The 24,665-nt window shown below is 43.5% G+C and overlaps 1 protein-coding gene across 4 annotated transcripts in view; it reads left to right on the forward strand.

Moving 5' to 3' along the window:
* The window catches only part of col14a1a (collagen, type XIV, alpha 1a), a 220,185-nt gene extending 196,271 nt beyond the window's left edge, over window positions 1-23,914 (forward strand). For 2 of the 4 annotated variants that reach the window (XM_071395781.1, XM_071395785.1), the window contains 6 exons: window positions 5,635-5,670; window positions 6,635-6,701; window positions 6,893-7,081; window positions 11,762-11,839; window positions 18,527-18,682; window positions 22,296-23,914. In XM_071395781.1, coding sequence (XP_071251882.1) covers window positions 5,635-5,670; window positions 6,635-6,701; window positions 6,893-7,081; window positions 11,762-11,839; window positions 18,527-18,682; window positions 22,296-22,870 — 1,101 coding nt within the window. In that variant the 3' untranslated portion in view covers window positions 22,871-23,914. Of the gene's footprint in view, window positions 1-5,634; window positions 5,671-6,634; window positions 6,702-6,892; window positions 7,082-11,761; window positions 11,840-18,526; window positions 18,683-20,462 lie in introns of all 4 variants that reach the window. The other 2 variants (XM_071395784.1, XM_071395782.1) reach the window with 2 other exon arrangements.
* Window positions 23,915-24,665: the final 751 nt, after the last annotated feature.

The following is a 24,665-nucleotide window of genomic DNA, read 5'->3' on the forward strand; positions in this document are numbered from 1 at the left end:
GGAAGAATATTCAACACCTCCGTCTGTTGTTTATGTTGTCTTCATCTGTTGTTTATGGTGTCTTCAACGTCTCCATCTGTTGTTTATGGTGTCTTCAACATCTCCATCTGTTGTTTATGGTGTCTTCAACGTCTCATCTGTTGTTTATGGTGTCTTCAACGTCTTCATCTGTTGTTTATGGTGTCTCCATCACCTCCATCTGTTGTTTATGGTGTCTTCAACGTCTTCATCTGTTGTTTATGGTGTCTCCATCACCTCCATCTGTTGTTTATGGTGTCTTCAACACCTCCATCTGTTGTTTATGGTGTCTCCATCTGTTGTTTATGGTGTCTTCAACGTCTCCATCTGTTGTTTATGGTGTCTTCAACACCTCCATCTGTTGTTTATGGTGTCTTCAACGTCTCCATCTGTTGTTTATGGTGTCTTCAACGTCTCCATCTGTTGTTTATGGTGTCTTCAACGTCTCCATCTGTTGTTTATGGTGTCTTCAACGTCTTCATCTGTTGTTTATGGTGTCTTCAACACCTCCATCTGTTGTTTATGGTGTCTTCAACGTCTCCATCTGTTGTTTATGGTGCCTTCAACGTCTCCATCTGTTGTTTATGGTGTCTCCAACACCTCCATCTGTTGTTTATGGTGTCTTCAACACCTCCATCTGTTGTTTATGGTGTCTCCATCTGTTGTTTATGGTGTCTTCAACGTCTCCATCTGTTGTTTATGGTGTCTCCATCTGTTGTTTATGGTGTCTTCAACGTCTCCATCTGTTGTTTATGGTGTCTTCAACGTCTCCATCTGTTGTTTATGGTGTCTTCAACGTCTTCATCTGTTGTTTATGGTGTCTTCAACGTCTCCATCTGTTGTTTATGGTGTCTTCAACTGTTGTTTATGGTGTCTTCAACGTCTCCATCTGTTGTTTATGGTGTCTTCAACGTCTCCATCTGTTGTTTATGGTGTCTTCAACTTCTTCATCTGTTGTTTATGGTGTCTTCAACGTCTTCATCTGTTGTTTATGGTGTCTTCAACTGTTGTTTATGGTGTCTTCAACGTCTCATCTGTTGTTTATGGTGTCTTCAACGTCTTCATCTGTTGTTTATGGTGTCTTCAACGTCTCCATCTGTTGTTTATGGTGTCTTCAACGTCTTCATCTGTTGTTTATGGTGTCTCCATCTGTTGTTTATGGTGTGTTCAACGTCTCATCTGTTGTTTATGGTGTCTTCAACGTCTCAACTGTTGTTTATGGTGTCTTCAACGTCTCATCTGTTGTTTATGGTGTCTCCATCTGTTGTTTATGGTGTCTTCAACGCCTCCATCTGTTGTTTATGGTGTCTTCAACGTCTCCATCTGTTGTTTATGGTGTCTTCAACACCTCCATCTGTTGTTTATGGTGTCTCCAACACCTCCATCTGTTGTTTATGGTGTCTTCAACACCTCCATCTGTTGTTTATGGTGTCTCCATCTGTTGTTTATGGTGTCTTCAACGCCTCCATCTGTTGTTTATGGTGTCTTCAACGTCTCCATCTGTTGTTTATGGTGTCTTCAACACCTCCATCTGTTGTTTATGGTGTCTCCAACACCTCCATCTGTTGTTTATGGTGTCTTCAACACCTCCATCTGTTGTTTATGGTGTCTCCATCTGTTGTTTATGGTGTCTTCAACGTCTCCATCTGTTGTTTATGGTGTCTTCAACGTCTCCATCTGTTGTTTATGGTGTCTTCAACGTCTCCATCTGTTGTTTATGGTGTCTTCAACGTCTTCATCTGTTGTTTATGGTGTCTCCAACGTCTCATCTGTTGTTTATGGTGTCTTCAACGTCTCAACTGTTGTTTATGGTGTCTTCAACGTCTCATCTGTTGTTTATGGTGTCTCCATCTGTTGTTTATGGTGTCTTCAACGCCTCCATCTGTTGTTTATGGTGTCTTCAACGTCTCCATCTGTTGTTTATGGTGTCTTCAACGTCTCCATCTGTTGTTTATGGTGTCTTCAACGTCTTCATCTGTTGTTTATGGTGTCTCCATCTGTTGTTTATGGTGTCTTCAACGTCTCCATCTGTTGTTTATGGTGTCTCCATCTGTTGTTTATGGTGTCTCCATCTGTTGTTTATGGTGTCTTCAACGTCTCCATCTGTTGTTTATGGTGTCTTCAACGTCTCCATCTGTTGTTTATGGTGTCTTCAACGTCTCCATCTGTTGTTTATGGTGTCTTCAACGCCTCCGTCTATAATGTCTCCTCTGCCTCCCAGAGCAGAGGACCAGAGAGAGAGATGAGCCAACTGTTGGTGTGATGATGTCCTGAGGCTGGTGACAGTTAATACAGCTGAATCCAGCCCATTCAGCCACTTCAGCCCTGGGCTAAAAGACAAGCACCGTTTGGCTCTGGAGCACACCATAAATCACAGGCCTGGGGGACAGCAGAGAGAGCCAGAGAGAATATGTGTGTGTGTGTGTGTGGCTGACAGAAAGACCAAGGCTTTCATTGTTTCCCACACATCAAAACAGCAACAGCTTGATCCCAGCTAGATATCTGTCTCTTCACAGGAAGATCATTAGCCTGTGACCAGCTAGATATCTGTCTCTTCACATGAAGATCATTAGCCTGTGACCAGCTAGATATCTGTCTCTTCACATGAATATCATTAGCCTGTGACCAGCTAGATATCTGTCTCTTCACATGAATATCATTAGCCTGTGACCAGCTAGATATCTGTCTCTTCACATGAAGATCATTAGCCTGTGACCAGCTAGATATCTGTCTCTTCACATGAAGATCATTAGCCTGTGACCAGCTAGATATGTCTCTTCACATGAGGATCATTAGCCTGTGACCAGCTAGATATCTGTCTCTACACATGAGGATCATTAGCCTGTGACCAGCTAGATATCTGTCTCTACACATGAGGATCATTAGCCTGTGACCAGCTAGATATCTGTCTCTTCACATGAAGATCATTAGCCTGTGACCAGCTAGATATGTCTCTTCACATGAGGATCATTAGCCTGTGACCAGCTGGACATCTGGTCCTTCACATGAGGATCATTAGCCTGTGACCAGCTAGATATCTGTCTCTTCACATGAAGAGCATTAGCCTGTGACCAGCTAGATATCTGTCTCTTCACATGAAGATCATTAGCCTGTGACCAGCTAGATATCTGTCTCTTCACATGAATATCATTAGCCTGTGACCAGCTAGATATCTGTCTCTTCACATGAATATCATTAGCCTGTGACCAGCTAGATATCTGTCTCTTCACATGAAGATCATTAGCCTGTGACCAGCTAGATATCTGTCTCTTCACATGAAGATCATTAGCCTGTGACCAGCTAGATATGTCTCTTCACATGAGGATCATTAGCCTGTGACCAGCTAGATATCTGTCTCTACACATGAGGATCATTAGCCTGTGACCAGCTAGATATCTGACTCTACACATGAGGATCATTAGCCTGTGACCAGCTAGATATCTGTCTCTTCACATGAAGATCATTAGCCTGTGACCAGCTAGATATGTCTCTTCACATGAGGATCATTAGCCTGTGACCAGCTGGACATCTGGTCCTTCACATGAGGATCATTAGCCTGTGACCAGCTAGATATCTGTCTCTTCACATGAAGAGCATTAGCCTGTGACCAGCTAGATATCTGTCTCTTCACATGAAGATCATTAGCCTGTGACCAGCTAGATATCTGTCTCTACACATGAGGATCATTAGCCTGTGACCAGCTAGATATCTGTCTCTACACATGAAGATCATTAGCCTGTGACCAGCTAGATATCTGACTCTACACATGAGGATCATTAGCCTGTGACCAGCTAGATATCTGTCTCTACACATGAGGATCATTAGCCTGTGACCAGCTAGATATCTGACTCTACACATGAGGATCATTAGCCTGTGACCAGCTAGATATCTGTCTCTACACATGAGGATCATTAGCCTGTGATCAGCTAGATATCTGTCTCTTCACATGAGGATCATTAGCCTGTGACCAGCTAGATATCTGTCTCTACACATGAGGATCATTAGCCTGTGACCAGCTAGATATCTGTCTCTTCACATGAAGATCATTAGCCTGTGAGAAACCTCCAGCCTTGGGTTTGTTTGGATTACAATATGAGATGTTGGTGGCTGTTTTATAAGGGTTAGCAACGTCAGCATCCATTCTGTGGATGGATATGGTGGCAGCTGTTCGTGTTTCATATTGTGTGCCTCAAAGCAGGTGGCTCTCCCATGTAGAAGTTCTCCCATATGGCATATTATGGTCTCTCTCGTGGTTCCTCTGTCATGTTTCCTCTCCCATGTAGAAGTTCTCCCATATGGCATATTATGGTCTCTCTCGTGGTTCCTCTGTCATGTTACCTCTCTCATGTTTCCTAGGTTCTCAGTCCCATCTTCTTCTTGCGAAGTAAAACCTTGTACTTCACTGTAATCTGGTCACATCCCACTAAAATGTTCAGACACTTGTCATAGCTGCCCTTTTCCACGGGTCTCAGGAGAGCTCTAGTCTGACTGGCTGTGTGAGTGTGTGTCTTGTCAGTGTGGTTGTCATGGCGATGAGAGGTAGAGGATCAGCTAGGGTCCACGCTGAGCTCCACCTCTCTCCTCCAGTGTCCACTCTTGGCATATTATTCCTGGAATATACTCTACACCTGACACACACACACACACACACACACACACACACACACACACACACACACACACACACACACACACACACACACACACACACACACACACACACACACACACACACACACACACACACACACACACACACACACACGCGTAGTAGTAGTCGATGCATGACTCCATGTTTCACAAAAGATCGAGTGACCTTTCTCCTCAAACACTGTGGTCCAAGTTACATGCATGATATCAGAACCGTTAAATGGCCCTGATATCTATGAGAGCTTTCGGTCTCTGGGGTCTAATGTGTTAGCTCACATATGCATCCATTTGCTTTATGTGTTTGGCGAAGGAAAACAGACAGCACAACGATCCAGAAGTTCATAAACCTCTCTAACAGTCACAGTGTTTCTACTACAGGGGACTTGGACAAGCTTTCCTAAACAGACTGTGAGTCAGAACAAAAGCACTTTGAAACTTAGTGGGAGAAAAATGACCAGGCATTCTCTTCCTTCCATTACATTTCCAAAGAGGAGTGTCTTTATAATATATTATCTCTGTTACAGGGCCCTGCTGGTACCAAAGGATGTTTATTATATATTATCTCTGTTACAGGGCCTCGCTGGTACCAAAGGATGTTTATAATATATTATCTCAGGTTACAGGGCCCTGTTGGTACCATAGCATGTTTATAATATATTATCTCTGTTACAGGGCTCTGCTGGTACCAAAGGATGTTTATAATATATTATCTCTGTTACAGGGCCCCGCTGGTACCAAAGGATGTTTATAATATATTATCTCTGTTACAGGGCCCCGCTGGTACCAAAGGATGTTTATAATATATTATCTCTGTTACAGGGCCCTGCTGGTACCAAAGGATGTTTATAATATATTATCTCTGTTACAGGGCTCTGCTGGTACCAAAGGATGTTTATAATATATTATCTCTGTTACAGGGCCCTGCTGGTACCAAAGGATGTTTATAATATATTATCTCTGTTACAGGGCTCTACTGGTACCAAAGGAGACAAGGGTGAACGGGTAAGTTCACTCTCAGACCAATGCTTCGTTTCAGACACAGTTTATATTCAAGTGGAGTGTAGAAATACTTTCGTAGCTTCCAACCTCAAATCAGGCATAATTGCAGTTCATCAGCTCTGGGATTAAGAGGCTCTCTAACAGCCCTGTGTCTCAGATGAAACATCCATCCCAAATTGCACCCTATTCCCTATATAGTGCACTACTTTTGATCAGAGCCCTATGGGTCTTGGTCATAAGTAGTGCACTATATAGGGACTAGGGTGCAGTTTGGGATGCAGGTGTCTCTTCACAGCTCTCTGCCTTCGTCCCTCAGTTTATAGCTCCACAGTGTGTTTTCTAGGAGTTCATGCAAGTCCTGCTAGAACAGTTAAATCAAACCCCAGTCATCCAGGTACACTGTGTTTATTCAAGCCTTTTAGGAGGATGCTGTGTTCATGTTAAATAGCCTTGGATCAAAACCTCTTTGCTTTGTAAGATTAAAGCTCTGTGTTATTTTCTGGTCAGTCTCTTGGATTGTTGGGAGACTTCAACACAAAAGGCCCCCAGCCTCAGAGTTAAAGGTGGAGTGGAGTTATTAAACGCCCACACACACACACAGACTAGTTCATTAAACATGCCCCCTGGGAGTGTTCTCTCTCTGTGTGTGTGTGTGTGTGTGTGTGTGTGTGTGTGTGTGTGTGTGTGTGTGTGTGTGTGTGTGTGTGTGTGTGTGTGTGTGTGTGTGTGTGTGTGTGTGTGTGTGTGTGTGTGTGTGTGTAGCTGTGTGTGTGTGTGTAGCTGTGTGTGTGTGTGTAGCTGTGTGTGTGTGTGTGTAGCTGTGTGTGTGTGTGTAGCTGTGTGTGTGTGTGTAGCTGTGTGTGTGTGTGTGTAGCTGTGTGTGTGTGTGTGTAGCTGTGTGTGTGTGTGTGTAGCTGTGTTTGTGTGTGTAGCTGCGTCAATCCAGTGCTTTTTGTTTGTTTTCTAGGGAGACCTGCAGTCTCAAGCTACCGTCAGGGCCTTAGCACGCCAAGTGTGTGAGCAACTGATTCAGAGTGAGTTCTCAACCCAGCTTCTCTCTCTCTCTCTCTCTCTCTCTCTCTCTCTCTCTCTCTCTCTCTCTCTCTCTGTCGCTCTGTCGCTCTCCCTCTCTAGTTATTTTTGTCCATACATACTGTTCTCTACAACAATCTCTCATCCGACTCACCCCCAAACCTCTCCATCCCCTCCTCTCTTCCTCCCTCAGGTCACCTGTCTCGCTACAGCTCCATCCTGAACCAGATCCCCAGCCAGTCAGTGTCTGTGAGGACTGTACCGGGACCTCCAGGAGAGCCCGGTCGCAGGGGTCTGCCAGGGCCACAGGGAGAGGGGGGGCCCACAGGCAGACCAGGGTTCCCTGGGACCAACGGACAGGATGGACGACCGGGGGAGAGAGGTACAGTACAGTGTTTATACATCATTATAAACCGGGGGAGAGAGGTACAGTACAGTGTTTATACATCATTATAAACCGGGGAGAGAGGTACAGTACAGTGTTTATACATCATTATAAACCGGGTGGATTGATCCCTGAATGCTGATTGGCTGACAGCTGTCATATATAAGACCGTATACCACGGGTATGACAAAACATGTATTTTTACTGCTCTAATTACGTTGGTAGCCAGTTTATAACAGCAATAAGGCACCTCGGGGTTTGTGATATATGGCCAATATACCACGGCTAAGGGCTGTATCCAGGCACTCCGCGTTGTGTCGTGAATAAGAACAGCCCTTAGCCGTGGTATATTGGCCATATACTACACCTCCTCATGCCTTACTGCTTCATTAGACGCCATTGGATGGCCATAACAAACCAGTATACTATCTGTTCTATATCCACACCTTAAACTTCAGCTTCCCATTCATACTGTAGCCACGCTAACGTGTAGCACAAATCAATGACTTTCTGGTATCTGATCATTTGTATCAGAATTCAATTACTTTCTACAATGTTATATGTTTTATATTGATTCCCTGGCCTGAACTCCCGTGTGGCTCAGTTGGTAGAGAATGGCACTTCCAACACCAGGGTTGTGAGTTCGATTCCCATGAGGGACCAGTATGAAAATGTATGGACTCAGGATAAGTGCGTCTGGTAAATGACAGAAATGTAAAATATTTTTTTTAACTTTCCTAGTTGTCTTTTCATGAGCTATTGTGTCTCTGGTCTGTCACTCACACTGTTGATGGAAGGAACAAGCACTGGTTGGATTTATCCTCCCCTCCTGCCCAGACCAACAGAGCCAGAGACATCCTCATAGTTAGAGATATGACTGACCTGTCTGAAACATCCTCATAGTTAGAGATATGACTGACCGGTCTGAAACATCCTCATAGTTAGAGATATGACTGACCGGTCTGAAACGTCCTCATAGTTAGAGATATGACTGACCGGTCTGAAACATCCTCATAGTTAGAGATATGACTGACCGGTCTGAAACATCCTCATAGCTAGAGATATGACTGACCGGTCTGAAACATCCTCCTAGCTAGAGATATGACTGACCGGTCTGAAACATCCTCATAGCTAGAGATATGACTGACCGGTCTGAAACATCCTCATAGTTAGAGATATGACTGACCGGTCTGAAACATCCTCCTAGCTAGAGATATGACTGACCGGTCTGAAACATCCTCCTAGCTAGAGATATGACTGACCGGTCTGAAACATCCTCATAGCTAGAGATATGACTGACCGGTCTGAAACATCCTCATAGCTAGAGATATGACTGACCGGTCTGAAACATCCTCATAGCTAGAGATATGACTGACCGGTCTGAAACATCCTCATAGTTAGAGATATGACTGACCGGTCTGAAACATCCTCATAGCTAGAGATATGACTGACCGGTCTGAAACATCCTCATAGTTAGAGATATGACTGACCGGTCTGAAACGTCCTCATAGCTAGAGATATGACTGACCGGTCTGAAACGTCCTCATAGCTAGAGATATGACTGACCGGTCTGAAACATCCTCATAGCTAGAGATATGACTGACCGGTCTGAAACATCCTCATAGTTAGAGATATGACTGACCGGTCTGAAACATCCTCATAGCTAGAGATATGACTGACCGGTCTGAAACATCCTCCTAGCTAGAGATATGACTGACCGGTCTGAAACATCCTCATAGTTAGAGATATGACTGACCGGTCTGAAACATCCTCATAGTTAGAGATATGACTGACCGGTCTGAAACATCCTCATAGTTAGAGATATGACTGACCGGTCTGAAACATCCTCATAGCTAGAGATATGACTGACCGGTCTGAAACGTCCTCATAGCTAGAGATATGACTGACCGGTCTGAAACATCCTCATAGCTAGAGATATGACTGACCGGTCTGAAACATCCTCATAGTTAGAGATATGACTGACCGGTCTGAAACATCCTCATAGTTAGAGATATGACTGACCGGTCTGAAACATCCTCATAGCTAGAGATATGACTGACCGGTCTGAAACATCCTCATAGCTAGAGATATGACTGACCGGTCTGAAACATCCTCATAGTTAGAGATATGACTGACCGGTCTGAAACATCCTCATAGCTAGAGATATGACTGACCGGTCTGAAACATCCTCATAGTTAGAGATATGACTGACCGGTCTGAAACATCCTCATAGTTAGAGATATGACTGACCGGTCTGAAACGTCCTCATAGCTAGAGATATGACTGACCGGTCTGAAACATCCTCATAGCTAGAGATATGACTGACCGGTCTGAAACGTCCTCATAGTTAGAGATATGACTGACCGGTCTGAAACGTCCTCATAGCTAGAGATATGACTGACCGGTCTGAAACATCCTCATAGTTAGAGATATGACTGACCGGTCTGAAACATCCTCATAGCTAGAGATATGACTGACCGGTCTGAAACATCCTCATAGCTAGAGATATGACTGACCGGTCTGAAACATCCTCATAGTTAGAGATATGACTGACCGGTCTGAAACATCCTCATAGCTAGAGATATGACTGACCGGTCTGAAACGTCCTCATAGTTAGAGATCTGACTGACCGGTCTGAAACATCCTCATAGCTAGAGATATGACTGACCGGTCTGAAACATCCTCATAGCTAGAGATATGACTGACCGGTCTGAAACGGCATCATAGCTAGAGATATGACTGACCGGTCTGAAACATCCTCATAGCTAGAGATATGACTGACCGGTCTGAAACATCATCATAGCTAGAGATATGACTGACCGGTCTGAAACATCCTCATAGCTAGAGATATGACTGACCGGTCTGAAACATCCTCATAGCTAGAGATATGACTGACCGGTCTGAAACATCCTCATAGCTAGAGATATGACTGACCGGTCTGAAACATCCTCATAGCTAGAGATATGACTGACCGGTCTGAAGCATTCAAAACAATGAAACATAGTTACAGATGGTAGTGGTAGAAAGCGTTATCATTCCCCAGGGGGGAAATTGGTTTTGCAGAAGAATCATGTCCATAAAAACAACAGACATATCGCAAGGAACTAACAGGAATATGACAGAATATTATACACAAACAGGAATATGACAGAATAGTATAAACAAACAGCAATATGACAGAATATTATACACAAACAGGAATATGACAGAATATTATACACAAACAGGAATATGACAGAATATTATACACAAACAGGAATATGACAAAATATTATACACAAACAGGAATATGACAGAATATTATACACAAACAGGAATATGACAAAATATTATACACAAACTGGAATATGACAGAATATTATACACAAACAGGAATATGACAAAATATTATACACAAACTGCAATATGACAGAATATTATACACAAACAGGAATATGACCGAATATTATACACAAACAGGAATATGACAGAATATTATACACAAACAGCAATATGACAGAATATTATACACAAACAGGAATATGACAGAATATTATACACAAACAGGAATATGAGAGAATATTATACACAAACAGGAATATGACAGAACATTACACACAAACAGAGTGTCAGCCTGGTGTTAAACAACACTACAAACAGAGTGTCAGCCTGGTGTTAAACAACACCACAAACCACCACCCCTCTGACTCAGCTTGGCAGGACTTGCTAGAGCAGGAGCTTGGCTTGGTTCAGCTTGGCAGGGCATGGTACAGCAGGGAAACCAAGGCATACTAATGAACTAGGTTGGGCACAGCCACCAGAGGAAAGAGTACTGGCTTATTGAGCAGTTAATGCAATGATTGGCAGGGCGTAGTAGAGGAGGACAGTCTGACTAGATGAAGACCAGGCATAGTAGAGGAGGACAGTCTGACTAGATGAAGAACAGGCATAGTAGAGGACAGTCTGACTAGATGAAGACCAGGCATAGTAGATGAGGACAGTCTGACTAGATGAAGACCAGGCATAGTAGATGAGGACAGTCTGACTAGATGAAGACCAGGCATAGTAGAGGAGGACAGTCTGACTAGATGAAGACCAGGCATAGTAGAGGAGGACAGTCTGACTAGATGAAGACCAGGCATAGTAGAGGAGGACAGTCTGACTAGATGAAGACCAGGCATAGTAGAGGATAGTCTGACTAGATGAAGACCAGGCGTAGTAGAGGATAGTCTGACTAGATGAAGACCAGGCATAGTAGAGGACAGTCTGACTAGATGAAGACCAGGCATAGTAGAGGACAGTCTGACTAGATGAAGACCAGGCATAGTAGAGGACAGTCTGACTAGATGAAGAACAGGCGTAGTAGAGGAGGACAGTCTGACTAGATGAAGAACAGGCATAGTAGAGGAGGACAGTCTGACTAGATGAAGACCAGGCATAGTAGAGGAGGACAGTCTGACTAGATGAAGACCAGACATAGTAGAAGACAGTCTGACTAGATGAAGACCAGACATAGTAGAGGAGGACAGTCTGACTAGATGAAGACCAGACATAGTAGAGGAGGACAGTCTGACTAGATGAAGAACAGTGTACTGGGTATCAGAGAGGAACTAGGAGAATGTGAGAAGTTACATGAGGACATGGTGCCTTTCTGTTAAGGTCAAGGTCATATGAACTTTGTGTGTCGTCTGTCCTCAGGTATCCCAGGAGAGAAGGGGGAGAGGGGGAGTCAAGGTGTGGGGACACAGGGCCCCAGAGGTCCCCCAGGGCCACCAGGTAAGGACCCCTACATCCTCTCATCCTCTCACTCCTCTCTTCTCCTCCCATCACACTCCTCCCTCTCATCCTTCCATCTTACAGAATCACAATCAGAGTGTATACTAATCCACATGCATTATGTAGAGACAGTTTATACTAATCCACATGCAGTATGTAGAGACAGTTTATACTAATCCACATGCAGTATGTAGAGACAGTTTATACTAATCCACATGCAGTATGTAGAGACAGTTTATACTAATCCACATGCATTATGTAGAGACAGTTTATACTAATCCACATGCATTATGTAGAGACAGTTTATACTAATCCACATGCAGTATGTAGAGACAGTTTATACTAATCTACATGCAGTATGTAGAGACAGTTTATACTAATCCACATGCAGTATGTAGAGACAGTTTATACTAATCCACATGCAGTATGTAGAAGCAGTTTATACTAATCCACATGCAGTATGTAGAGACAGTTTATACTAATCCACATGCAGTATGTAGAGACAGTTTATACTAATCCACATGCAGTATGTAGAAGCAGTTTATACTAATCCACATGCAGTATGTAGAGACAGTTTATACTAATCCACATGCAGTATGTAGAGACAGTTTATACTAATCCACATGTAGTATGTAGAGACAGTTTATACTAATCCACATGCATTATGTAGAGACAGTTTATACTAATCCACATGCAGTATGTAGAGACAGTTTATACTCATCCACATGCATTATGTAGAGACAGTTTATACTAATCCACATGCAGTATGTAGAGACAGTTTATACTCATCCACATGCAGTATGTAGAGACAGTTTATACTAATCCACATGCAGTATGTAGAGACAGTTTATACTAATCCACATGCATTATGTAGAGACAGTTTATACTAATCCACATGCAGTATGTAGAGACAGTTTATACTCATCCACATGCAGTATGTAGAGACAGTTTATACTAATCCACATGCAGTATGTAGAGACAGTTTATACTAATCCACATGCATTATGTAGAGACAGTTTATACTAATCCACATGCAGTATGTAGAGACAGTTTATACTAATCCACATGTAGTATGTAGAGACAGTTTATACTAATCCACATGCAGTATGTAGAGACAGTTTATACTAATCCACATGCATTATGTAGAGACAGTTTATACTAATCCACATGCAGTATGTAGAGACAGTTTATACTAATCCACATGCAGTATGTAGAGACAGTTATACTAATCCACATGCAGTATGTAGAGACAGTTTATACTAATCCACATGCAGTATGTAGAGACAGTTTATACTAATCCACATGCAGTATGTAGAGACAGTTTATACTAATCCACATGCAGTATGTAGAGACAGTTTATACTAATCCACATGCATTATGTAGAGACAGTTTATACTAATCCACATGCATTATGTAGAGACAGTTTATACTAATCCACATGCAGTATGTAGAGACAGTTTATACTAATCCACATGCAGTATGTAGAGACAGTTTATACTAATCCACATGCAGTATGTAGAGACAGTTTATACTAATCCACATGCAGTATGTAGAGACAGTTTATACTAATCCACATGCAGTATGTAGAGACAGTTTATACTAATCCACATGCAGTATGTAGAGACAGTTTATACTAATCCACATGCAGTATGTAGAGACAGTTTATACTAATCCACATGCATTATGTAGAGACAGTTTATACTAATCCACATGCAGTATGTAGAGACAGTTTATACTAATCCACATGCAGTATGTAGAGACAGTTTATACTAATCCACATGCAGTATGTAGAGACAGTTTATACTAATCCACATGCAGTATGTAGAGACAGTTTATACTAATCCACACGCAGTATGTAGAGACAGTTTATACTAATCCACACGCAGTATGTAGAGACAGTTTATACTAATCCACATGCAGTATGTAGAGACAGTTTATACTAATCCACATGCAGTATGTAGAGACAGTTTATACTAATCCACACTCAATATGTACACTGTGTACACTTACTTCTCCTTGTCATCCTCCCTTCACCTTCCATCTTACTTCTCTTTGTCATCCCCCCCCCCCCCCCACTCATCTTCCCTCCACAATCCTCCCTCCATCATTTAGAAATCCCAGATAATACATGTGTAGATATGCATCCCGTTCACTACCACCTTTATACAGACAATCCACCACTATAATGAGAGGTGTTTCTAGGACAGGTTGGCTTTCATGGGACACTAACGGCTGACACACTTTAATGAAAACATGTTCTATACTATGTTGTTGATTGAGAACTCTTGTGTATTCAGACTACACTGGGACTGCAGTGACATTCCTCTTACTAGGGGTTTTCTGTAAAGAAAACAACATTGGAAACTTTTAATAACATCAGCAAAATCCTCATGTGTTTTGGATATAAAGTTGATCTGTCTTGGATTGCTGTCTATAATGTCAAACAGATGTTTGGACAATATTTTTTGGGGAGAAACAAACCCTTTTTGTATTGATTCTTCTTTGTACACTACAATTTATTTAAACAGAAAATCAATACAGGACAATGCATCTGATTGTTGTTTAATCGATACTCAACTCTGACAAAGTTCTCTGAAATTGTATTAATGACAAAACAACATTTCTGAAAGTTCACGATGAAACATCAGGAGACTGTGGGTCCTGGCAGAGGTTTTACTACTTTAATGGAAATCAGGGAGGATATTTTTAGATCCAAAAGCAGAACTCTGTAAATGAGGATTCCGCTCATATCTCACTGAGCACCACAACGCCTCAGATTGTTGTCATGTCAGCAAACATAGGAATGTGTGTTCATGGTTGGAACTGGGACTGGGCTGCTGTAGTCAAACCGGGCTGGGACTGGGCTGCTGTAGTCAAACTGGGATGGGACTGGACTGCTGTAGTCAAACAGGGATGGGCTGAAGGACAGGCTTCTGTAGTGGAAACCTCAACAGAAGGAGGATAATAAATGAATCCAAACGGTCTGACCTGGGTTCAGGTCATTATTCTGAGGGAACCCACAGGTATTTATACACACTGCAGTCTGGACCCTCAAAAACACACAGGTATTTATACACACTGCAGTCTGGACACTCAACAACACACAGGTATTTATACACACTGCAGTCTGTACACTCAACAACACACAGGTATTTATACACACTGCAGTCTGGACACTCAACAACACACAGGTATTTATACACACTGCAGTCTGGACACTCAACAACACACAGGTATTTATACACACTGCAGTCTGTACACTCAACAACACACAGGTATTTATACACACTGCAGTCTGGACACTCAACAACACACAGGTCTTTATACACACTGCAGTCTGTACACTCAACAACACACAGGTATTTATACACACTGCAGTCTGGACCCTCAACAACACACAGGTATTTATACACACTGCAGTCTGTACACTCAACAACACACAGGTATTTATACACACTGCAGTCTGGACCCTCAACAACACACAGGTATTTATACACACTGCAGTCTGTACACTCAACAACACACAGGTATTTATACACACTGCAGTCTGGACACTCAACAACACACAGGTATTTATACACACTGCAGTCTGGACACTCAACAACACACAGGTATTTATACACACTGCAGTCTGGACACTCAACAACACACAGGTATTTATACACACTGCAGTCTGGACACTCAACAACACACAGGTATTTATACACACTGCAGTCTGGACACTCAACAACACACAGGTATTTATACACACTGCAGTCTGGACACTCAACAACACACAGGTATTTATACACACTGCAGTCTGGACCCTCAACAACACACAGGTATTTATACACACTGCAGTCTGGACACTCAACAACACACAGGTATTTATACACACTGCAGTCTGGACACTCAACAACCCACAGGTATTTATACACACTGCAGTCTGGACACTCAACAACACACAGGTATTTATACACACTGCAGTCTGGACACTCAACAACACACAGGTATTTATACACACTGCAGTCTGGACACTCAACAACACACAGGTATTTATACACACTGCAGTCTGGACACTCAACAACACACAGGTATTTATACACACTGCAGTCTGGACCCTCAACAACACACAGGTATTTATACACACTGCAGTCTGGACACTCAACAACACACAGGTATTTATACACACTGCAGTCTGGACACTCAACAACACACAGGTATTTATACACACTGCAGTCTGGACACTCAACAACACACAGGTATTTATACACACTGCAGTCTGGACACTCAACAACACACAGGTATTTATACACACTGCAGTCTGGACACTCAACAACACACAGGTATTTATACACACTGCAGTCTGGACACTCAACAACACACAGGTATTTATACACACTGCAGTCTGGACACTCAACAACACACAGGTATTTATACACACTGCAGTCTGGACACTCAACAACACACAGGTATTTATACACACTGCAGTCTGGACACTCAACAACACACAGGTATTCATACACACTGCAGTCTGGACACTCAACAACACACAGGTATTTATACACACTGCAGTCTGGACACTCAACAACACACAGGTATTTATACACACTGCAGTCTGGACACTCAACAACACACAGGTATTTATACACACTGCAGTCTGGACACTCAACAACACACAGGTATTTATACACACTGCAGTCTGGACACTCAACAACACACAGGTATTTATACACACTGCAGTCTGGACACTCAACAACACACAGGTATTTATACACACTGCAGTCTGGACACTCAACAACACACAGGTATTTATACACACTGCAGTCTGGACCCTCAACAACACACAGGTATTTATACACACTGCAGTCTGGACACTCAACAACACACAGGTATTTATACACACTGCAGTCTGGACACTCAACAACACACAGGTATTTATACACACTGCAGTCTGGACACTCAACAACACACAGGTATTTATACACACTGCAGTCTGGACACTCAACAACACACAGGTATTTATACACACTGCAGTCTGGACCCTCAACAACACACAGGTATTTATACACACTGCAGTCTGGACACTCAACAACACACAGGTATTTATACACACTGCAGTCTGGACACTCAACAACCCACAGGTATTTATACACACTGCAGTCTGGACACTCAACAACACACAGGTATTTATACACACTGCAGTCTGGACACTCAACAACACACAGGTATTCATACACACTGCAGTCTGGACACTCAACAACACACAGGTATTTATACACACTGCAGTCTGGACACTCAACAACACACAGGTATTTATACACACTGCAGTCTGGACACTCAACAACCCACAGGTATTTATACACACTGCAGTCTGGACACTCAACAACACACAGGTATTTATACACACTGCAGTCAGGACACTCAACAACACACAGTTATTTATACACACTGCAGTCTGGACACTCAACAACACACAGGTATTCATACACACTGCAGTCTGGACACTCAACAACACACAGGTATTTATACACACTGCAGTCTGGACACTCAACAACACACAGGTATTTATACACACTGCAGTCTGGACACTCAACAACACACAGGTATTTATACACACTGCAGTCTGGACACTCAACAACACACAGGTATTTATACACACTGCAGTCTGGACACTCAACAACACACAGGTATTTATACACACTGCAGTCTGGACACTCAACAACACACAGGTATTTATACACACTGCAGTCTGGACCCTCAACAACACACAGGTATTTATACACACTGCAGTCTGGACACTCAACAACACACAGGTATTTATACACACTGCAGTCTGGACACTCAACAACACACAGGTATTTATACACACTGCAGTCTGGACACTCAACAACACACAGGTATTTATACACACTGCAGTCTGGACACTCAACAACACACAGGTATTTATACACACTGCAGTCTGGACCCTCAACAACACACAGGTATTTATACACACTGCAGTCTGGACACTCAACAACACACAGGTATTTATACACACTGCAGTCTGGACACTCAACAACACACAGGTATTTATACACACTGCAGTCTGGACACTCAACAACACACAGGTATTTATACACACTGCAGTCTGGACACTCAACAACACACAGGTATTCATACACACTGCAGTCTGGACACTCAACAACACACAGGTATTTATACACACTGCAGTCTGGACACTCAACAACACACAGGTATTTATACACACTGCAGTCTGGACACTCAACAACCCACAGGTATTTATACACACTGCAGTCTGGACACTCAACAACACACAGGTATTTATACACACTGCAGTCAGGACACTCAACAACACACAGTTATTTATACACACTGCAGTCTGGACACTCAACAACACACAGGTATTTATACACACTGCAGTCTGGACCCTCAACAACACACAGGTATTTATACACACTGCAGTCTGGACCCTCAACAACACACAGGTATTTATACACACTGCAGTCTGGACACTCAACAACACACAGACTATGTTACATCCTAGTTTGTCATTGCAGAAGTAACAGGGGGGACGATTCATAAAACGTCGTTTTCATTATTTTATCTCTACAGTTTACATGGTCAGCCGTAGCAAGAGACTGGTTTTTGGTGTGTAGTTTGTCCCTTGTAGATCCTGTTACTTAACTGTGTATCTTGCCTCCACAGGTCTTCTAGGAGAGGGCCGTACAGGCAGCCAAGGCCCCGCCGGTAGACCAGGCAGCCAGGGCACCCCAGGACGACCGGGCACCCCTGGATCCACGGGCCCTGCTGGTGCTGCTGGCTACTGCGACCAGAACTCCTGTTTGGGCTACAACGTTGGAGGTAACCACCATCAGAACACATAGATATCACTATCTATAAGTTCTGGATACTGTAGGACTGAGATTACTAGGAGGAACTGGGTTTTATACCACAGTACATCTGATGGACACTGTGTATGGTTATGCACTGAGTGTACAAAACATTAAGAACACCTTCCTAGTATTGATGTTGTCCTCAGAACAGCCTCAGTTCATCGGGTCATGGACTCTACAAGGTGTCGAAAGCGTTCCACAGGAATGCTGGCCCATGTTGACTCCAATGCTTCCCACAGTTGTGTCAAGTTACCCCGTTCAAAAACACTTAAATGTCTTTCCCATTCACCCTCTGAATGGCACACATACACAATCCATTTCTCAATTGTCTCAAGGCTTAAAAATCCTTCTTTAACCCGTCTCCTCCCCTTCATCTACACTGATTGAAGTGGATTTAACAAAGTGACATCAATAAGGGATCATATCTTTCACCTGGATTCACCTGGTCAGTATGTCATGGAAAGAGCAGGTGTTCTTAATGTTTTGTACACTCAGTGTATACTATTCCTGAATTCAATCAAAACAGAAATGTAGAAAGAGAGAGTAACAGTAACTGCTGTGTGTGTCAGATCTAAAGTCTTCTCTTCATCCTACGTTGCAGCAGAGTCATGTCATTCTAGTCAGCTGCTGTTTCCACACAGTATTTTGAAGGGACAATGAGGCAGTGGTTAGTTAGTGTTATTTTCATTAGATGAAATGAAAGACACTTGACGATGTTTATTGCAGATCATTTCAGGACATAAACAACTCCAGTGTCTGGCTCCGCCCCTGACTTTACAACTAGTAAAAGTATTTTCCCAGAGACTGACTAACTGGCGACTGGTAAATCCTACACAGATTGACATTGTAATTGTCCCTATAAATTTCGTAAAGTATTTTAGAGCTATTGAAATGTTGTGCCGTGTGTTCTCGTGAGACGTTTTATACCCTATGCATGTTTAATATGAGTGCCCATGTCCTTAGTTTATTTTATTTAACTAGGCAAGTCAGTTAAGAACAAATTCTTATTTATAATGACGGCCTAACCCCGACCAAACCCGCCCTATGGGACTCCCAATCACACCCAGATGTGATACAGCCTGGATTCGAACCAGGGACTGTAGTGACGCCTCTTGCACTGAGATGCAGTGCCTTAGACCGCTGCGCCACTCGGGAGCCCACTTAGTGGGCCTGCTTTCCTATTGACTGGTTATTACTTCACTGCTAACTTGGTCTAAACGGATATTAACACGAAGACAATTATGCTACAGCTGTTTTGATTGAATTCAGGCAGGGTATTTGTCATTGAACAATTGGTTCATTCCCACAGATGTGGTAAAAATGGTGTTGTATCACTTTAAGAGGGGAGTGCCTCTTACAGCAATGTGTGGTGCACATTTGACCTAAAATGCCTCCCCATAACTTGTGCATGACTGAGTTCTATACTGTAAGTATACTGGATGACAAAAAACATGTATCCTGTGTGACTCTCATTTCACTGTTCTACATCTTTATGACATTTTCTTACATTAAGAGAAATAAAGATTAGATTACAGCACTATGTTGTGCCTGTACGTGTCTGCTTTCAGAGCTCTGTTGAGCAGCTGCCATAACACAGCAGTCTGAGTCAGAGATACTGACCAGCACAACCACTAGTGGGTCCATGTGGTATTTGGAATGGTAGCATGTTGGTGTTATGTGGTCTGGTATCTGTACTGACGTAAGGTACGTGTTTCTCTCTGTCTCACCTGTTCTGGTTCTAACTCAAGGAGGACAGGAACAGGAATATGAGAATGACTACTGAGCAACATTCTCTTAGTTCCAGACACCCTCTCCTCCCTCCCTCCCTCCCTCCCTCCCTCCCTCCTTTCTTCCGCACAAAAAGAGACCATCAGCCACCCTCTCCTCTCCCCTCATAAAGAGACCATCAGCCACCCTCTCCTCTCCCCTTATAAAGAGACCATCAGCCACCCTCTCCTCTCCCCTCATAAAGAGACCATCAGCCACCCTCTCCTCTCCCCTCATAAAGAGACCATCAGCCACCCTCTCCTCTCCCCTCATAAAGAGTCCATCAGCCACCCTCTCCTCTCCTCTCCCCTCATAAAGAGACCATCAGCCACCCTCTCCTCTCCCCTCCCCTCATAAAGAGACCATCAGCCACCCTCTCCTCTCCCCTCATAAAGAGACCATCAGCCACCCTCTCCTCTCCCCTTATAAAGAGACCATCAGCCACCCTCTCCTCTCCCCTCATAAAGAGACCATCAGCCACCCTCTCCTCTCCCCTCATAAAGAGACCATCAGCCACTCTCTCCTCTCCCCTCATAAAGAGACCATCAGCCACTCTCTCCTCTCCTCTCCCCTTATAAAGAGACCATCAGCCACTCTCTCCTCTCCTCTCTCCTCTCCCCTCATAAAGAGACCATCAGCCACCCTCTCCTCTCCCCTCATAAAGAGACCATCAGCCACCCTCTCCTCTCCCCTCATAAAGAGACCATCAGCCACTCTCTCCTCTCCTCTCCCCTTATAAAGAGTCCATCAGCCACCCTGTCCTCTCCCCTCATAAAGAGACCATCAGCCACCCTCTCCTCTCCCCTCATAAAGAGACCATCAGCCACTCTCTCCTCTCCTCTCCCCTTATAAAGAGACCATCAGCCACTCTCTCCTCTCCTCTCCCCTTATAAAGAGACCATCAGCCACCCTCTCCTCTCCCCTCATAAAGAGACCATCAGCCACCCTCTCCTCTCCCCTCATAAAGAGACCATCAGCCACCCTCTCCTCTCCCCTCATAAAGAGTCCATCAGCCACCCTCTCCTCTCCCCTCATAAAGAGACCATCAGCCACTCTCTCCTCTCCTCTCCCCTTATAAAGAGACCATCAGCCACCCTCTCCTCTCCCCTCATAAATAGACCATCAGCCACCCTCTCCTCTCCCCTCATAAATAGACCATCAGCCACTCTCTCCTCTCCCCTCATAAATAGACCATCAGCCACTCTCTCCTCTCCCATCTTTTCTTCCCCACATAGAGACTATCACTACCCACCTCCCTTCACCCCTCACTACCTCTTGAGATCACCACCACTGTGTTCAAACACTCGCTTCACTCTCCATCTATCTCTGCCTGTCATCAGACATTGTGTGTTGATCTTGCTACCCTCGCATCACATCACCCCGCTTGGAAAACAATCCATCTGGATTTTTCTAAAAGTCACGAATCAGAAGATATTGTTTCCTAGACAATGCTTTGCTCCAGCCACCCACCAGCCGCCATCTTCCTTCCTTCCTCCCTGTGTATATCTTCTCTCTCCTGATCAAGGCATCCTTGTGAATGACAAACACTAATCAGACTCCCACTTACTCCCACTGGCGTGGCTCACCCTCCCTCGTATACATCCACGGCTACACACTGTGTTCTTCTTTCTCACTGCAGTAATATTGTGCCTGTGGCTCTCTGTCTGCTTTCTCCTGTACGTCATTCTGCTAACCCAGATGCTACCCCGGGCAACAAGCTAACAACCCCAGACAACAAGCTAACTTAGCGGTGGTGGTTTAGAAAGAGGTTGCTAGTGACGACACCCCATTGATCTAGATGTTCCTCACCATAGTACAACAACTCCCCCACACCAACTACCAAAACTATCCCCCCACTGGCCGTTATGACCCCCGTGGAAATTACTACAACGATGATGAAGACGACGATGAGGAAGACGAGGAGGAAGACGAGGAGGAAGAGGACCCATTCGCTGGGTATAGAGGATACCCCCCTCAGTACTACCAGCCAAATTACCCTCACCCCCCTGCACGCCCTGCACCCCAATCCCACTCCCAGGACACTGAGATAAGGTCCCCAGGGATAATGATGAGCCGTTTCTCCAGAGATGTGGTCACACAGAGAAGAGCCACCGCTAACACAGACCAGACTGGACAGACAGGACAGAGGAGCGATGCTGCAGCTGATACTGAAGGAGAGGTGGAGATGATTGGAGAACTCCAGACTGGACAGAGGAGCGATGCTGCAGCAGATACTGAAGGAGAGGTGGAGATGATTGGAGAACTCCAGACTGGACAGACTGGACAGAGGAGCGATGCTGCAGCAGATACTGAAGGAGAGGTGGAGATGATTGGAGAACTCCAGACTGGACAGACAGTTCAACCACCTCTCCATGTCCCTGTGGGTTAATGAAGATGTCAAAAATATGTTCGGTATGCCTCATTTGCCCCCGTGTCGCTAACCAGGGTCTCCTGTATGATAGCGCTGTCAGATTAGGATATCCGAAAAGTGCCTGATTTGTGTAAATGCTGGTGTGTGGGATGTAGGGGGACTGAGGAAGAGAAGCTATCCCCAGTGGTGTACATTCAAATCACTTACCTTTGTAGTGAAGTTGCATGCAGCCTTTGAGCCAGCGCATTGAGAATGACTGGACTGTGTCTTTGGGTTGATGTGTAATAAATCAAACATCTTTTTGTAATTTGATATTATGAATGGATGACATTTGTACAGGCTGTCAGCTCTTTATAACCATGTGTCATTTACATTGTAGTGCTTCCATGTTGACTTTACCCTCAATCTTTAAGTTGTCAAGCCAGTTCTCACAATGATTTCTCACTATTTGTGTACAATGGCCTCTCTTCTTGATTTAATATGATACATTGTGACCTCTGTTGAAGCAGCTTTCCCCCCCCCCACTGTTATTGTACGATGAGGAAGTTGTTTTTTAAGCATGCCTAAACATTGAGGAACCAAACTTCAACCACTGTCCTATCAAAGAAAACTACAGCTATTGTAAGACTCTCAAGCGTTCTCGTCCAATCGTACTGTTATCGCGTTGTTAATCGACATGGACTTGGTCTTGTCCGACTGGGTGTTAGTTACACTTAATCTTGTCACAGGCAACGACAGAGAAGGTGCTAGAAGGACTTGTGATGAGCTCCACAAATCTGAAGTTTAATGTTTTCCTTATTGCCTTTCCAATGTGTTGTTGTTGTTATTATGATGATTATGCAACGTGGTGGCCGTCCACTGTGAGGAAAGTGTTGAATATAGTTAGGCCTGTGGTCTAATTTGTGTTTTTGGACAGAAATGGAATTCCGAATGTAGAACTAACAGGTACCAGTGAAATGTCTCATCAGACCAGACCACCAAACCTTTGAAACTGATTTAGGAAGTTATTTATTTATACTTTATTATTTGTTTTATAACCAATAAAACTGTAATACAACAGTGTTCTGTAGCTCGGTGTTTGATTAGTAGGGTCTGTGAGAACTAGGTTTAAGTCAGTGGCGGTTGGTGCCGTTGAAGATGAGGGAGGACCATTTATTTTCTCATGAGCACAGCCTTATTTCTATTACAGCATTTTTGGATGACTGTCATTCATATTCCATTCACCCAGTTCAATGTAACAGTGATAGGTTTAGGTTACTGTCATTCATATTCCATTCACCCAGTTCAATGTAACAGTGATAGGTTTATGTTACTGTCATTCATAACCCATTCACCCAGTTCAATGTAACAGTGATAGGTTTAGGTTACTGTCATTCAATTTCCATTCACCCAGTTCAATGTAACAGTGATAGGTTTAGGTTACTGTCATTCATATTCCATTCACCCAGTTCAATGTGACAGTGATAGGTTTAGGTTACTGTCATTCATATTCCATTCACCCAGTTCAATGTGACAGTGATAGGTTTAGGTTACTGTCATTCATATTACATTCACCCAGTTCAATGTAACAGTGATAGATTTAGGCTACTACATGATACTCTAATTGTTCTTCTACCCATCATGAGGTTGCTACAACCTAGACTATGAATTAAAGATTACAACGTAGGTGCACACAGGTCGAGAGAAAATGTTTGGACAGACAGTGACACGTTCATTACCTCCTTGAACACTCTTGTCTGCATCTAGCTGATCTAGGGTGTAATCATTTGTCCAACAGTTGCAAACAAGAGTTTATATTGGACAAATTCAGGTA

The sequence above is a fragment of the Salvelinus alpinus genome, chromosome 4 (assembly GCF_045679555.1).
Source record: "Salvelinus alpinus chromosome 4, SLU_Salpinus.1, whole genome shotgun sequence".
In the NCBI taxonomy this organism is placed as follows: domain Eukaryota; kingdom Metazoa; phylum Chordata; class Actinopteri; order Salmoniformes; family Salmonidae; genus Salvelinus; species Salvelinus alpinus.